This window comes from Trachemys scripta, chromosome 16, assembly GCF_013100865.1.
Source record: "Trachemys scripta elegans isolate TJP31775 chromosome 16, CAS_Tse_1.0, whole genome shotgun sequence".
NCBI classification, from domain to species: domain Eukaryota; kingdom Metazoa; phylum Chordata; order Testudines; family Emydidae; genus Trachemys; species Trachemys scripta.
In genome coordinates this window covers 15224661-15240206 of record NC_048313.1, presented here as the reverse complement: position 1 = coordinate 15240206, position 15546 = coordinate 15224661, and the positions used below count along the sequence as shown (strand labels likewise).

Here is a 15546-nt window from a genome sequence, read left to right as displayed (position 1 = left end):
GGAATAAGCTCTGTGGGTGCAGGGTGCCTTTATACCAGGGCTTAGAGCGTTTTTCTCCATTCAGTCCCAGGGCAGGGCTAACCACAACTGGAAAAAAACGCAGAGGAAAGGCAGCTGCTGACTTGTTTAGCCAGGAAGCTGTTAACCCTAACACTCCGCACCCTCTCTACCTTCCATGGACCTCAGCTGCTTGGGAAGGAGTCTGACTGGCAGACATTCATTAAAGTTCAGGGAGGTTCCTGAGAGCCAGCCATGTCCGTCCATGCCCATAATCAGAAAGGCATCCGAGCACAGAATGCTACTGGCAAAGTCCCAAGGCACCCAGGCGAGGCAGCCCCCGATTCCCCAGAACCAAGTGCTGTCCACTGCAGCACCTTGCACACCACAGAGGGGAAAGAAAGCGCCAGGAGCAGGAAGGGAGCGCAGGAGGCTGGCATTAGCAGGCCCCAGAGAAGAAAGACACACTGGACATTGCTGCACGACGCACACTTTCTTACCGTGTTTGCCATAATAATTCTCTTCGTCTCCCGCCATGCCAGCGACTCGCTGCAGGAGCTCAGCTCACTTTCTTTCGACTCCCACAGTCAGCTGGGGATCGGTTGCCCAGTCGGGCTCCCGTGGCCCCCCTCTTCCTCTCTGGCTGAACTGGTCTAACCTGTAATAGGTATTTATCAAAAAGCTCCCTTTGCAGGCAGCTTGTGTTGCTCTTTCACACACTGATTCTCTGGCTGTCTTAGCCCTCTTTCCCTTTCTCTCTGGGTGTGACCATGAGCAGCCAATAAAAACAGGCCCATTCAGCGAGCACATTTAAAGGGACAGCAACCCTCCTCTAGGATAGGGCTGGGTTGTTGGCCTGCTTCTCCCAGGCCCTGTGCCACGTCTGGTCATTTACACCCTCTGCCAAATGCATGCCAAGTGCTCCCGAATCAGAATAGGAGCAAAAGTGGAAACATCACCCAAGGTGCAAGGCAGGGGCCAGTTCAAAAGCAGGACTGAGGCTCTTTCTTTAGCACTCATAGGATCTCTCAAGATGTCCCTCACATGGAAGATGTATCAGATTCTAGCCATCTCGCAGGGCCAGACCTGCAGCCAAGCAGAGCTCTGCACAGAGAAATCCCAACCACGAACCCCTGCACCCCCAAACACATGGAATCTGACGCACTGCGAAGAATTTCTCCCCAAAGAAAGGGGTCAATGAAGCAGCTCCATGCCTTAGTGCCCGCGCAGCATGGTGGCACATGGCAGAAGGGAGTCTCACAGACAGGCTGTGAACAGTTGTAGCTGCTTAAACCATAAAAAGGCAACAAAATGGGGAAGTTTTATTGCTTAACAAAAGAAACTTTTTTACACCCATGAAAATAGGTATGCAATGCTCTGAGCTGGGTTCTGACCCCTCCGCGGTTGGAGTCAGGCTGAATTCTCTTCTCTCCTCTCAGTCGTGCAGCTACAGGCAGAACAGCTGAGTTTCTTTTCCTCTGAAAAAGAGACTTTCCTCTCACAAGTCCCTGATGCAGAGAATGAGGGAAAGGCACAAGTGGGAGAGAGACACATCTAGATGTGTGTGCACGTTTCTATTCTGCTGACAGGCCGAGGCACCGTGGTTGTGGTAGAACTGTGTTGGTTCCTGATACAGTCATACTCCCACAGCCTCTAGTGCGGATGCAGGTATGCCAGAGTAAAGGTGTCTTGCTGCTACAACTTGTTCCCCTTCCTGTCGGGAATAGCTAGACTAGTTCAAGGCACCTTGATATCGGGCTAACCAGGTTCACACTAGTTACTAGTCACTCTACCGACAGAGTTAAGCTTTTGTGTATAGACAAGACCTTAGAATTGTGTCTTTAAAAAAAGCTTTAAGCCTTTCTATGTGTTGTGCTCATCTACCCTCCTTCACACACCCCTAGAGGGCAGGGCTGCTACCACCAGTGGGCAGATGGGACTGAAGGCCCAGAGAGACTAAGTGACTTGCCTGAGGGAGTCTGTGGCAGAGCAGGGATTTGAACCTGGCTCACCTACGTCTCAGGCTAGCGCCCTTGACCGCTAGACCTTCTTCTTCTTCCTTTAGCCACCCCACTGGCCACCGCTGGCACGGGACCAAGGTGCGGGGCTGTGGTTGGAAGCTGGTTCTGCTTGTTGTGTTCATAACGTGTACTCAGCACCATGGGCAGAGAGCTCTAGCCGCCAGTCCCAGCACCTCGACTGAGCCTCAGGGGGCACACACGGTGAGCCACAGCAAGGCAGGTGTCATGAGTATACAGCTAAGGGTAGCATAAAATCCCTCCTTTACCTGTAAAGGGTTAAGAAGCTCAAATAACCTGGCTGGCACCTGACCAAAAGGACCAATAAGGGGATACTTTCAAATCTATAGGGGAAGGTTTTTGTTTTGTGCTCTGTGTGTCGTCCTCTCTGAGGCAAAAAGAGAGACCAAGCAAGTAATCCAGCTCCTACTGAAATGATACATCTAATATTAGAGAAGTAATAGCAAGGAAATGCGTTAGAGTATCTTATTTTAGCTTGTGAATTTTCCCTATGCTAAGAGGGAGGTTTATTCCTGTTTCCTGTAACTTTAAAGTTTTACCTAGAGGAGAATCCTCTGTGTTTTAAATCTTATTATCCTGTAAAATTACCTTCCATCCTGATTTTACAGAAGTGCTTCTTTTACTTTTTTCTTTATAATAAAGTTCTGTTTTTAAGAATCTGAAAACCCAAGGGGCACTGGTCTGTGCTCACCTTGGTTACCTATTTGATTGGTATATTATTCTCAAGCCTCCCCAGGAAAGGGGGTGAAGGGGATTGGGGGGGTATTTTGGGGAAGCAGGAACTCCAAGTGGTCCTTTTCCTGAATCTGTGTCTAACTCACTTGGTGGTGGCAGCGATACCATCCCAGGGTAAGGAATTTATGCCTTGGGGAAGTTTTTAACCTAAGCTGGTGGAATATAAGCTTAGGGGGGTCTTTCATGCGGGTCCCCACATCTGTACCCCAGAGTTCAGAGTGGGGAGGGAACCCTGACAGCAGGGTTCTCCTCCCGCCACCTCCATCTCAGCGTCCTCGGCATCTCTGCTGGAATCGAGAGCAAGAAGTCAGCTGGTACCGGTTCTGTTCGTGGCGGAGACCCACCAAATTCACATTGCGCTAGGGTGCACGTTCCAATCTCGGGTTGCCGTTGAAATCACTGAGTGTCTCATGCCCACTCTGTCCCCTGAGCCTACAGTTCATTGCTGTGGTCTACCCTCTTCGCTATATTTAGATTGTAAATAAATCTCCACTAGACACATTGACTCAGAGTCAGGAATAGAAACCAGAAGCCCTGACTCCCAGCCCCTCCCCCACTCTAACCATGAGACCCCCCACTTCCCTCCCAGAGCTGGGAATAGAACCCAGGAGTCCTGGCTCCCAGCCCCCGTTGCTCTCTCCTGGAGCTGCTGCCTTGGACGGAGGGACCCGCACCCCTCTACCCAGCGTCAGGCTGCCCTAGGCACAAAGGAGGGCTGGGGAAAGCCTCAACCGTGATGAGGAGAGGAGAGAGGCCAGACCCGCTCCCTAGGCAGGGCAGAGCCTGCTGGGCCATGAGTCATTCTGCCACTCAGGCTGCTGCAGAGAGGGTGGAGAGAACGGAACAAGCAGCACAAGGGTGTGAATGCATGAGGGAGGCCGATTAACCACAGCCTAGAGGGCGAATGCTCCCAGCCGGTCCCTGAGCCGCAGTGCTGGGGGCAGAGGGAGCGAAGGGGGAAGCCTGGAGGGGTGGGACTGGGAGATCCAGGCAGTGCGGGGAGGAAGGACGATCCAGGGGTTCAGCCTCAGGAGAACTGGGCTCAATTCCCTGCTCTGCCACTGACTCCCTGTGTGGTCTTGGTCAAGTCACTTAGTTTCTCTGTGCCTCGGGACCCAGTTGTACAAGATGAGTAATAGCCCAGGGCTGGGCTAGAGCGGCAGCTCCCATAGCTAGGGCTAGCAAGGCTGCTGAGATGCCCCAGCCCCTGGCGGGGCCAGCTCACGGGAGGCTGGCTCGGTTATTCACACACCCAGAGCCATTTGGGTTCCTTTTGTCACCCTTTGACTTTCCCATCACGTGGCCTTCCCAGGCCCTTCAGGCCATTTTCCTTCCCCAACATGGATTCTGCGGGTTTGTTTCCATCTCCCTCCGGGTGGGCGCGATCTCGCAGCCTCCTCTCTGTCCACAAGCTGCAGGCTGAGCCCCGAGCCAGCCCCCGTCCCTGCACCCCGGACGCAGCCTCACAGCTTTCGGACGCCATGAGCTGCTGGGCCTGAGGATGGGGACGAGAACGAGGAGAAGGTAGAAAGTGTCACCTCCCAAGCCAGCTGCCCTCAGCCTCCAGCCATGCACAATGACAGTCCCCAGACCCCCCCATCTCAAGGGGCTGCCCCAGGGCGCCAGCCCTAGTGGGTGCTGTTCAGAGGAGGTGGCGAGCAGCGTCCTGGCAAGCACAACCCGATCAACAGGAAATGAAGTGGTGCTAATTAAAAGAGATGGATGCCACCGGCTTTTATCTGCCGTTCAGCCAGGATCAAAGAGAGGCCGTTTCAGAGAAAGTGCCAGGAAGCCACAAGTTCGCAGAGCCCCGGGAAACCCCCCGAGGCCTCTCTCCAGGGCAGAAAACCAACATATTCCTCGCAGCCCGAAAGTGGAACCGCCCCGAGGTGCTTGGCTGTTCAGCCGCACCTGCCCCATGGGCTCCGAGGGGCACGGGGAAGTGGGGTGTAGCCAGAGATCCCTGGGCAGCCGCGGGCTCGCTGCAGAGCCGAAAGTATCACAATGGCAAATTGGGTTTAGTCTGTCCGCCCCCCTCCCCACCGGCGGCTGCTAGACCCACCGCACTGACCTCTCCGGGGGGGAAGGGACAATTTCCGTTTAAAGCGTTTATCAGATTCAACCGACTTGGGTTTGTGTCCTGTGGTAACGGGTTAATTTGGTTTTGATTTCTAATGAAGAGTTCGCTGCCTGGGAGAATGGAGGATCTATGCTCCTCACCCCTGACCCACAGCTCCCTGCTACCCCAGGCCTGCCCCGCCCAGCTCTGCCAGTGCCCCTCAACCCTGACCCACAGCCCTCACTATCCCAGCACTGCCTCCCCAGCTCTGCTGGTGCCCGTCAACCCCAACCCACAGCCCCCACTATCCCAGCCCTGCCCCCCCAGCTCTGCTGGTGCCCCTCAACCCCAACCCACAGCCCCCACTATCCCAGCCCTGCCCCCCCAGCTCTGCCGGTGCCCCTCAACCCCGACCCACAGCCCCCACTATCCCAGCCCCCCCCAGCTCTGCTGGTCCCCCTCAACCCCGACCCACAGCCCCCACTATCCCAGCCCAGGGCTGCCCCCCAGCTCTGCCGGTGCCCCTCAACCCTGACCCACAGCCCCCACTATCCCAGCCCAGGGCTGCCCCCCAGCTCTGCCCGTGCCCCTCACTCCCGACCTGCAGCCCCCTCCTACCCCAGGCCTGTCCCCCCAGCTCCACCAATGCCCCTCAGTCCCAACCTACAGCCTCACCAAAGTCTGGTCCTGGCTCCCAGCTGAACTCTCCCAATGCCCTTCGCTCCATCCCTGCAGCCACCTCGTCCCCCTGGTCACCAGCCCCGGGCTGAGGACGTGAGGGGTTCTCAGCTCCTCCCTCAGCAGGGCCCTGGTTGCCTCCTGCCGGAATTGACCAGCTTGTGGCCTGCTGCCGCAGGGGCGGTCTCCTGGTCTGGGTGGATCTTCCCGCTGATGCAAAGCTGCTCTTGTGACCAGCCTGGGTCAGACGCCCCCCACCCCAGTCTGGACAGCCCCAGGACACAGGAAGGACGGGTTCCCTAATTCCAGCCTCCGGACCAATCTCTGATTTATTACCTGGGGCCCTTCCTAAACTCAGCAGCTCATCCTGCCATGGCCCGGGCTGCACCTGTGGTGCGGACAGAGACCTTGAGACCCCAGCGGCAACGGGTACAGGGCATGGGCACAGGTGCTACAAGTAAGGGTGCCGGGGTACGGCAGGACCCCCTGGTTTGAAGCGGTTTCCATCACCTACAGGATTTAGAGTTTGGTTCCCTGGCTCTCAGCACCCCCACTCTACAAACCGTTCCATCCCCCCAGGTTTGGGGTCACCCTGCCATGGGTCCCGCTCTGGGCTTACCCAGCAGATGCCAGTTTCTACAGCTGCCAGTCTGGCCCCTGCCTTCCGCTAACAACATCCAGCCCTGAGGTGAGGAAATCCCTCTGCAGGCCCCACGGGAGCACGTGACCCGTGTGGCTGGTAACAGGATGTCATGCCTGCTAGCACAGCCAGACAGGCAAGAGGCCTGGCCTGTAACAAGTGGCTGTGCCAGTCCCAGGCCCCTCTGATGCTGGGGGCTCCATGGGGGCCCATGGGCAGCGCTTGCCTCTTTCCAAATCCTCACGTGGTCCCGGCACCTCTGGCGTTTCCAGCCTCGCTACCCAGTACCCGTTTGCAGCACCAAACCACCAGTTGTTTGCTGTCCGGGCCTGGCCTCTGCTGCCCTGACGGGTCCCAGCGTGGCCAGGATCTGCGGCTCTCCCTCTAAGCTGGGTCGTGCCTGGCATGTGAAGTGGCAGCATCTCAGAGCTTGGTTCTCTGGCTAGGCAGCAGTTCTGCAGAAAAGGACCTAGGGGTCACAGTGGACGAGAAGCTGGATATGAGTCAACAGTGTGCTCTTGTTGCCAAGAAGGCTAACGGCATTTTGGGCTGTATAAGTAGGGGCATTGCCAGCAGATCGAGGAACGTGATCGTTCCCCTCTATTCGACATTGGTGAGGCCTCATCTGGAGTACTGTGTCCAGTTTTGGGCCCCACACTACAAGAAGGATGTGGAAAAATTGGAAAGAGTCCAGCGGAGGGCAACAAAAATGATTAGGGGGCTGGAGCACATGACTTACGAGGAGAGGCTGCGGGAACTGGGATTGTTTAGTCTCCAGAAGAGAAGAATGAGGGGGGATTTGATAGCAGCCTTCAACTACCTGAAGGGGGGTTCCAAAGAGGATGGAGCTCGGCTGTTCTCAGTGGTGGCAGATGACAGAACAAGGAGCAATGGTCTCAAGTTGCAGTGGGGGAGGTTTAGGTTGGATATTAGGAAACACTATGTCACTAGGCGGGTGGTGAAGCACTGGAATGCGTTACCTAGGAGGTGGTGGAGTTTCCTTCCTTAGGAGGTTTTTAAGGTCAGGCTTGACAAAGCCCTGGCTGGGATGATTTAGTTGGGGATTGGTCCTGCGTTGAGCAGGGGGTTGGACTAGATACCTCCTGAGGTCCCTTCCAACCCTGATCTTCTATGATTCTCCACCCCTCAAAACTCCCTCTCCTCCCTCTGGCTGAGTCAGCTCCTGCCTTGCTCAGATTCCCTCTCCCTGAGTTAGCTAGCGGGGGCAGCAGTCCACTGAGAGAGGGGAGGTTCCTCCTCCAGCTGGACCAAGGTCTGCAGCCTCTGGGTCATAAGGGTCTGAATCCAGGGACTGGGGCCCTAGGCAGCATCTGAACCTCCAGGAGACTGAACAGCACCCGACAGACGGAAACATCCCCCACCCCCTCCTACAGCTGCTTCGGGTGCAGGTCTCTGTGGGTCAGCCAGGGAGCAGGTCCGTCTTTCTCCGGGACATTCTTCCTCCCTAGATCCCACTAGGCACAGAATTCCTCACACACACACACCCCCTAAGCTGTGGCTGTGCACTGTTAAACAGCCCCCGCTCCACCCCAGAAGCAGCTGCATTCTCTCACCGTAAACGCAGATCCTGTGCATCTCATTAGCAGCCCCCTTTGCAAACCCCCGCGGCAGGCACACTATCCTCACCACGGAGTTGGGTTCAGTGGTTGGTCCTGCGTTTGGAGTGTTCTTTGTCCTTTGCATGCTCCCTCTCCCGTTCTAGCTCAGTGGTTTGGACTTCGCTATCTAACCGCAGGCAGGAGCTGGGCTTCCCCGTTTCAACACAGCAGGGTTGGGAGTGAAAAGCCAAATGTATCGAAAGCAAGAGACATGGCGGGTTGTGGGCTCTCTCCCAAGGCGTGTCCCTGGGAAGCGAGTGGCTCTGTGACCCACCCTGTCCTGAATGACTAGAAGGCAGCCACCTCCCTGCCTCAGTTCCTGCCCCACTTCCACCCCTCCTCCCAGCATGTCATGCTCTGAAACGCTGCCAGCTGGCGGGAGGGGGCACCTCATCTGCAGCCCGGAACACAGCCCCCCTGGGCAGCCAGGGGAGCGAATTGCCAGCGAGTAGCTGGTCACCGGCCCGGGTATGGAACGTGCCTGGGGGCTCCGTCCCAGGCCCAACAGACAAGTGCCCCTGGCCCAGAACGGCCCAAACTCCAGCCATGCTGCTCCCCTTGTACAGGGGGCTGGGCGCCACCCCGCCTGGGAGAGCCCCTCCAGAGAGAGACGCATCCCCTGCAAATACCTCTACCCCCCCTCCCGTGCTGCCCTTTCCCAGCCACCCCAGCGCTGTCAGGCGAGGGCCCAGCCCTTTTGTCTAAAGCCGGGTATTTCTCCCCCTCCCGGAGGGTGACTGCCCTGCCCTGCCCCCCAGGCAGGCTGGGCTCTAGCCGCGGGGGGAGGATCCCGTACGCTCACCTAGGGAGAGAATACGAGCGAGCGAGCCCCATGTGACTGGAAGGGGCCCAGATACCATGGTGATGGGTGCAGCGGCAGCACCTACCGAGAGCGCAGGAATCTACGGAGCAGAGGGGTTGGTGCTGGTTTGGATTGCGGTGCCATCCACTGCCAGGATCAGGCACATCAGATCTCACCTCCGGGGCCACCAGTCCATATGCTCCAGTACCCACCGCCTGCCCTGGGGCCCACACAGCACCCAGTGACGGGTGCTTCCCAGCACGGGGAGCCAGACCCGGGCTAGCTCTGTTCAAGCCATGCTAAAAATAGCCGCGTGGCTGCAGCGGGACGGACAGCGGCTCAGGCCAGCCCCCCAGTACCAGGGGTGTAGCCGGGTAGCTAGCCCAGCCCCCGCCCAGGCCACACAGATCCAGTGGCTCTGCCTTCACTGCACAGAATGAGGGGTCTGGGCCGGAGTTAGCCAGCACGGCGTAAACCCCACGTGGAGACAAAGCGCTGTCGGAGTGTGCCTGGCTGAGCTGACCCCCACGGGCTCCAGGGAGGGAAAAGCAGAGCTGGTCCCAGGGAAGAACAGAGCCCAGCCCGGCGGCCGTTCACACCAGCCAGAACCATGGGCCGAAACCAACATCCCAACCGCTCTGGTGCCATCTGGCTGCATCACCAGGGTGGGGCGCTCCGGGGCTCCCCGGGTGGGGACCAGGACAGAGAAAACAGCTTGTTATAAACCAGGAAGGTGAGAGCCCCCCTGCCCCAGCCCTGTTCTGTCCCATGGGGGGGTGCGGAAACCATCTCCTCAATTCAAACTTGCCCCATGAATCAGGAGAGTCAAAATTCTGTTCCCACCACAAGGAGTCACTGCAGAGTCCTTTGTCCCCCGGCATCTGGGCATTGGGGAGGGGGCTGCTTAGCGAGTGAGCTTTTTGGGGCAGGGACTATTTCCCAGTCTAGATTTGTACAGTGCCTGGCATGACGGGGCCCTGATCTCGGCTGGTCTCTGGGCAGCGCCTGGCGCGATGGGGCCCTGATCTCGGCCGGGGAGCAGGCTCTGGATGGCACTTATCTCAGGCAGCTCCCGGAAGCAACGGCATGTCCCCTTTCCAGCTCCTATGTGGAGGCGCAGCCAGGAGGCTCTGCGTGCTGCCCCGTCTGCGGGCACCGCCCCCGCAGCTCCCATTGGCTGGGAATCGCGGGCAGAGGGAGCTGCAGGGGCGGTGCCCACAGACGGGGCAGCACGCAGAGCCTCCTGGCTGCACCTCCACGTAGGAGCTGGCCGCATGCAGAGCAGAGGTAGCACGCGGAGCAGAGCCCCCTGGCTGCCCCTATGCATAGGAGGGGGGATGTGCCGCTGCTTCTGGGACCTGCTAGGAGCAGCCCCCGACCCTGCTCCCCGGCTGGAGTGAGGCAAACCCTAAACCCTGCTCCCCCCCGCAGCTGTCAGCGCTGCTTGTGCAGGACAGCAAGTGTGGGCACCCTCCTGGGGGAGCTGGGCAGCATTTCTCACAGGGCTGTCACACCAGGGTGTGCCCCAGGCCCAGCCACCCCGCCCCCGCTCCCTTCCCTGCCACCGTCAGTCCGAGAGGAAGGAAACAACACGACTGGTGCTGATGATTAGAAACACAGGGCCCTGCGCCATGCGAAACGGAAGTGGGGGGGCGGGCGGCCAAGCCCAGGGCTGGTTCAGATAAACACCCCCTCCCCCTAGGAAACATCACCCCAGAAACTGGGCACGATTGACAGCTCGGGGTGAGGGGCAGAATGGGGGGAGGAAACTAATGGTCCGTAACATCACATCTCCGGTGCTCCCAGCCCCCATCTTCACACGTCAGCCTGCGTATGCGTATGCTGCTCCGGGGCGGGTCAGAGCGGGCTCCCCGCGAAGGGGGAACAACTGAGTGCTGTAACTAAAGGGATCTGGGCAGCGCCCGGCCCGAGGGGGCCCTGATCTCGGTTGGGGTCTGGGCAGCGCCCGACGCGAAGGGGCCCTGATCTCGGTTGGGGTCTGGGCAGCGCCGGACCCGATGGGGCCCCGATCTCGGTCACGGTCTGGGTGGCACCCAGCACGAGGGGGCCCTGATCTTGGTCATGGTCTGGGCGGCGCCCGGCGCGAGTGGGCCCTGATCTCGGTTGGGGTCTGGGCAGCGCCCAGCGCGACAGGGCCCAGGTCTGGGTCAGGGTCGGGGTCCGCGGCACCCAGGTCTGGGTCGGGGTCTCCTGGACGCAGTTCTCGGTTTACTACACTGCACCCTGGGGGTTTCCTGCCTTTGTACCCAGCCCCACGGCGCCCGTCTCCCCGACACGCACCATCAGCCATCGCTCGCCCCGGCCACACAGCGGACCAGCTAACGGGCCCAGTTCCCCCCACAGCCCCCGCCTGGCCCCCGCCAGCCTGGCCCCCGCCTGGCCGTCCCCCGCTGACAGCGGAAGCCCGGGGGTGGGGGGGCTCAGCCCGTGGGCGTTACAGGGTCCGGCTGCCTCGGGGCCCTAAGGAGAAACAGACTGGGGTGGGGGGGGGTACGACTGGGGATCCCAGCTCCCCCCCGCCGGCCGAGCCCAGCACATGGGGCAGCCCCACCCCAGCTCCCCTTGGGCACTTTCCCGCCCAGCTGCCGGGCGTGGGAGGGCCCCGATCCTGGGCACGGCGCCCGGCAGGGACGCAGCCCCCCCGCCCCACCGAGCCCCCCCTTACCGTAAGCCTCGTCCGGCTCCTTCCAGCCCATCGCGTTCCCCGGCTCCCCGCACTGCTCCGCCGCAGCCGCTCGCCCTGCACAGCCCGGGGGCCGCCGGGGAGGGGCGCCGGGGGCGGGGCTTGAGGCCACACCCCCAGAGCTCGGTCCCCCAATCGCCTGGGTCCTCGGGGGCCGCGCGCCCCGCCCCCTGTTACGAGAGCCGCCTGCCTGGGAAGGGGCGGGGCCATATAGCCCCATGGCCGCCCCATCCCCCCATCAGTCCATATGGTCCAATATCCCCCCTCCTGCTGCCTGGGACTGGACCATCAGTCCATATAGTCAGAGAGCTCCCTCCTGGGCTTGCCCAGAGGGGCGTCGGTCCATCTAGCCCCGTATGGAACCTCCTGCCACTGCAGATCAGAACTTCGGTCCACAGAGCTCATCTTCCACCCTAGATCGGCTCATCGGTCACTATTGTCTGATATCGCCCTGCCTGCCATGCCAGGTCAGCGCCCTCCTTTCTGCCCTGCAGGATCGAGCCGTTACAGGCCCGCTGGCCCCGTGCCTGCCCCCTGCTGTGCTGGAGACGATACCTCAGTGATGAGCAGCGGACAAGAACCTGAACAGTCCGGAACAGAAGAACGGGTCTGTCCAGCTCGTTAGGTGGCTGCGTAGGGGACCAGGCCTCAGACCTCAGTATCCACAGCTCCTCCCTAATGAATCTCACTTACAGGTCCATACAGTCCAGTATCTCATGTCCTGCCATACTATATAGACTGTTGCTGGTCCATATAGAATCATCGAATCTCAGGGTTGGAAGGAACCTCAGGAGGTCATCTAGTCCAACCCCCGCTCAAAGCAGGACCAACACCAACTAAATCATCCCTGCCAGGCCTTTGTCCTTAAAAACCTCTAAGGAAGGAGATTCCACCACCTCCCTAGGGAACCCATTCCGGTGCTTCACCACCCACCTAGTGAAAAAGTTTTTCCTCATATCCAACCTAGATCTCCCACACTGCAACTTGAGACCATTGCTCCTTGTTCTGTCATCTGGTACCACTGAGAACAGTCTAGATCCAGCCTCTTTGGAACCCCCTTTCAGGTAGTTGAAAGCAGCTATCAAATCCCCCCTCACTCTTCTCTTCTGCAGACTAAACAATCCCAGTTCCCTCAGCCTCTCCTCATAAGTCATGTGCTCCAGCCCCCTAATCATTTTTGTTGCCCTCCATTGGACTCTTTCCAATTTTTCCACATCCTTCTTGTAGTGTGGGGCCCAAAACTGGACACAGTACTCCAGATGAGGCCTCACCAATGTCGAATAGAGGGGAATGATCACGTCCCTTGATCTGCTGGCAATGCCCCTACTTATACAGCCCAAAATGCCGTTAGCCTTCTTGGCAACAAGGGCACACTGTTGACTCATATCCAGCTTCTCGTCCACTGTGACCCCTAGGTCCTTTTCTGCAGAACTGCTGCCTAGCCAGAGAACCAAGCTCTGAGATGCCGCCAGTTCACATGCCAGGCAGGACCCAGCTTACAGGGAGAGCCGCAGATCCTGGCCACGCTGGGACCCGTCGGTCCTTTTCTGCAGAACTGCTTCCTAGCCATTCGGTCCCTAGTCTGTAGCGGTGCATGGGATTCTTCCGCCCTAAGTGCAGGACTCTGCACTTGTCCTTGTTGAACCTCATCAGATTTCTTTTGGCCCAATCCTCTAATTTGTCTAGGTCCCTCTGTATCCGATCCCTACCCTCCAGCGTATCTACCACTCCTCCCAGCTTAGTGTCATCTGCAAACTTGCTGAGGGTGCAGTCCACGCCATCCTCCGGATCATTAATTAAGATATTGAACAAAAGCGGCCCCAGGACCGACCCTTGGGGCACTCCGCTTGATACTGGCTGCCAACTAGACATGGAGCCGTTGATCACTACCCGTTGAGCCCGATGATCTAGCCAACTATCTATCCACCTTACAGTCCATTCATCCAGCCCATACTTCTTTAACTTGCCGGCAAGAATACTGTGGGAGACCGTATCAAAAGCTTTGCTAAAGTCAAGGAATAACACATCCACTGCTTTCCCCTCATCCACAGAGCCAGTTATCTCGTCATAGAAGGCAATTAGGTTAGTCAGGCATGACTTGCCCTTGGTGAATCCACGCTGACTGTTCCTGATCACTTTCCTCTCCTCTAAGTGCTTCAGAATTGATTCCTTGAGGACCTGCTCCATGATTTTTCCAGGGACTGAGGTGAGGCTGACTGGCCTGTAGTTCCCCAGATCCTCCTTCTTCCCTTTTTTAAAGATGGGCACTACATTAGCCTTTTTCCAGTCATCCGGGACCTCCCCCGATCGCCGTGAGTTTTCAAAGATAATAGCCAATGGCTCTGCAATCTCACCCGCCAACTCCTTTAGCACCCTCGGATGCAGCGCATCCGGCCCCGTGGACTTGTGCTCGTCCAGCTTTTCTAAATAGTCCTGAACCACTTCTTTCTCCACAGAGGGCTGGTTACCCCCTCCCCATGCTGTGCTGCCCAGTGCAGTAGCTGACCTTGTTCGTGAAGACAGAGGCAAAAAAATCATTGAGTACATTAGCTTTTTCCACATCCTCGGTCACTAGGTTGCCTCCCCCATTCAGTAAGGGGCCCACACTTTCCTTGGCTTTCTTCTTGTTGCTAACGTACCTGAAGAAACCCTTCTTGTTGTTGTCAGATGCTACCGGTGTGGTGCTCTGCTTTCTCCTATGTTGATATCACTCGGCTGCGTGCTTGTGTTCCCTCTGTGTGCTGCCCCAGCTCTGCGCAGATAGCTGACCCAGCAAACCCGACGAGAACCCCCAATAACCACAGAGTCTAGTAAGATACAAAGTCACGTTGACTAGGTTTATTGCGATCTTGGACACAATCGCAGTTCCCTGTAGGTTTCTTAGCCTAACTCCGGGCACACTACGAGAAAGTGCCTCTTGGCAATGGACCCGGCTCAGTCAGTGGCGGGACTTTCCACTGCCCCCTCAGCTGGACAAAGGCACCTCCCCAGGGATACATTCTTATACACAGGTACAAACAAGTTACACATCACTCCTGACGTATTGAGGTGCAACCCCTCTATGCAGCAAGGTGCCGCTTCTCACCTTGTCCAGATTGGTTCGATCAAAACAACCCTATCCATCATATCCCCCTTTTGCCCCTGTCATTGGGATGGGTCGGCCTGTTCCATGTTATCTGTGGAATGTTCCGGTATAGTGTGTTTTGGTACCATGTTTGTACTTTAACTTTGCGAGGTGAATATATATTTATGCAACATCAGCCCTTTTCCTGCCAGCTTCTGTGAACCGAGCACAGTCTGACTTCGCTTTTTAGCCAAGTTTTGACCATTACTTTAGTTCAGGCCTCAGGCCTCATACTGGGCCTTCATTAGGGCCTTCACTTACTACACTTGTTACTCTTCACATCCCTTGCTAGCTGCAACTCCAAGTGTGATTTGGCCTTCCTGATTTCACTCCCGCATGCCTGAGCAATATTTTTATACTCCTCCCTGGTCATTTGTCCAATCTTCCACTTCTTGTAAGCTTCTTTTTTTTGTGTTTAAGATCAGCAAGGATTTCACTGTTAAGCCAAGCTGGTCACCTGCTAGATTTACTATTCTTTCTGCACATTGGGATGGTTTGTTCCATCTCTCAGGGGATCCTGCCCATCAGTTCCCCGAGGGAGTCAAAGTCTGCTTTTCTGAAGTCCAGGGTCCGTATTCTTCTGCTCTCCTTTCTTCCTTGTGTCAGGATCCTGAACTCGACCATCTCATGGTCACTGCCTCCCAGGTTCCCATCCACTTTTGCTTCCCCTACTAATTCTTCCCGGTTTGTGAGCAGCAGGTCAAGAAGAGCTCTGTCCCTAGTTGGTTTCTCCAGCATTTGCCCCAAGAAATCATAGAATCATAGAATCATAGAATATCAGAGTTGGAAGGGACCTCAAGAGGTCATCTAGTCCAACCCCCTGCTCAAAGCAGGACCAATTCCCAGCTAAATCATCCCAGCCAGGGCTTTGTCAAGCCGGGCCTTAAAAACCTCCAAGGAAGGAGACTCCACCACCTCCCTAGGTAACGCATTCCAGTGTTTCACCACCCTCCTAGTGAAATAGTTTTTCCTGATATCCAACCTGGACCTCCCCCACTGCAACTTGAGACCATTGCTCCTTGTTCTGTCATCTGCCACCACTGAGAACAGCCGAGCTCCATCCTCTTTGGAACCCCCCTTCAGGTAGTTGAAGGCTGCTATCAAATCCCCCCTCATTCTTCTCTTCTGGAGACTAAACAATCCCAGTTC

General features: G+C 57.3%; 1 protein-coding gene across 4 annotated transcripts in view; it reads right to left on the bottom strand.

Moving 5' to 3' along the window:
• The window catches only part of SLC44A2 (solute carrier family 44 member 2), a 37044-nt gene extending 25669 nt beyond the window's left edge, over positions 1-11375 (bottom strand). Inside the window, exons 1-2 of one of the 4 annotated variants that reach the window (XM_034792751.1) lie at positions 11256-11351; positions 498-655 (exon numbers count right to left, since the gene is read on the bottom strand). In XM_034792751.1, the coding sequence (XP_034648642.1) occupies positions 498-534 (37 nt within the window). In that variant the 5' untranslated portion in view covers positions 535-655; positions 11256-11351. Of the gene's footprint in view, positions 1-497; positions 760-11255 lie in introns of those variants that run through there. The other 3 variants (XM_034792752.1, XM_034792750.1, XM_034792753.1) reach the window with 3 other exon arrangements.
• Between the last annotated feature and the right edge of the window lie 4171 nt (positions 11376-15546).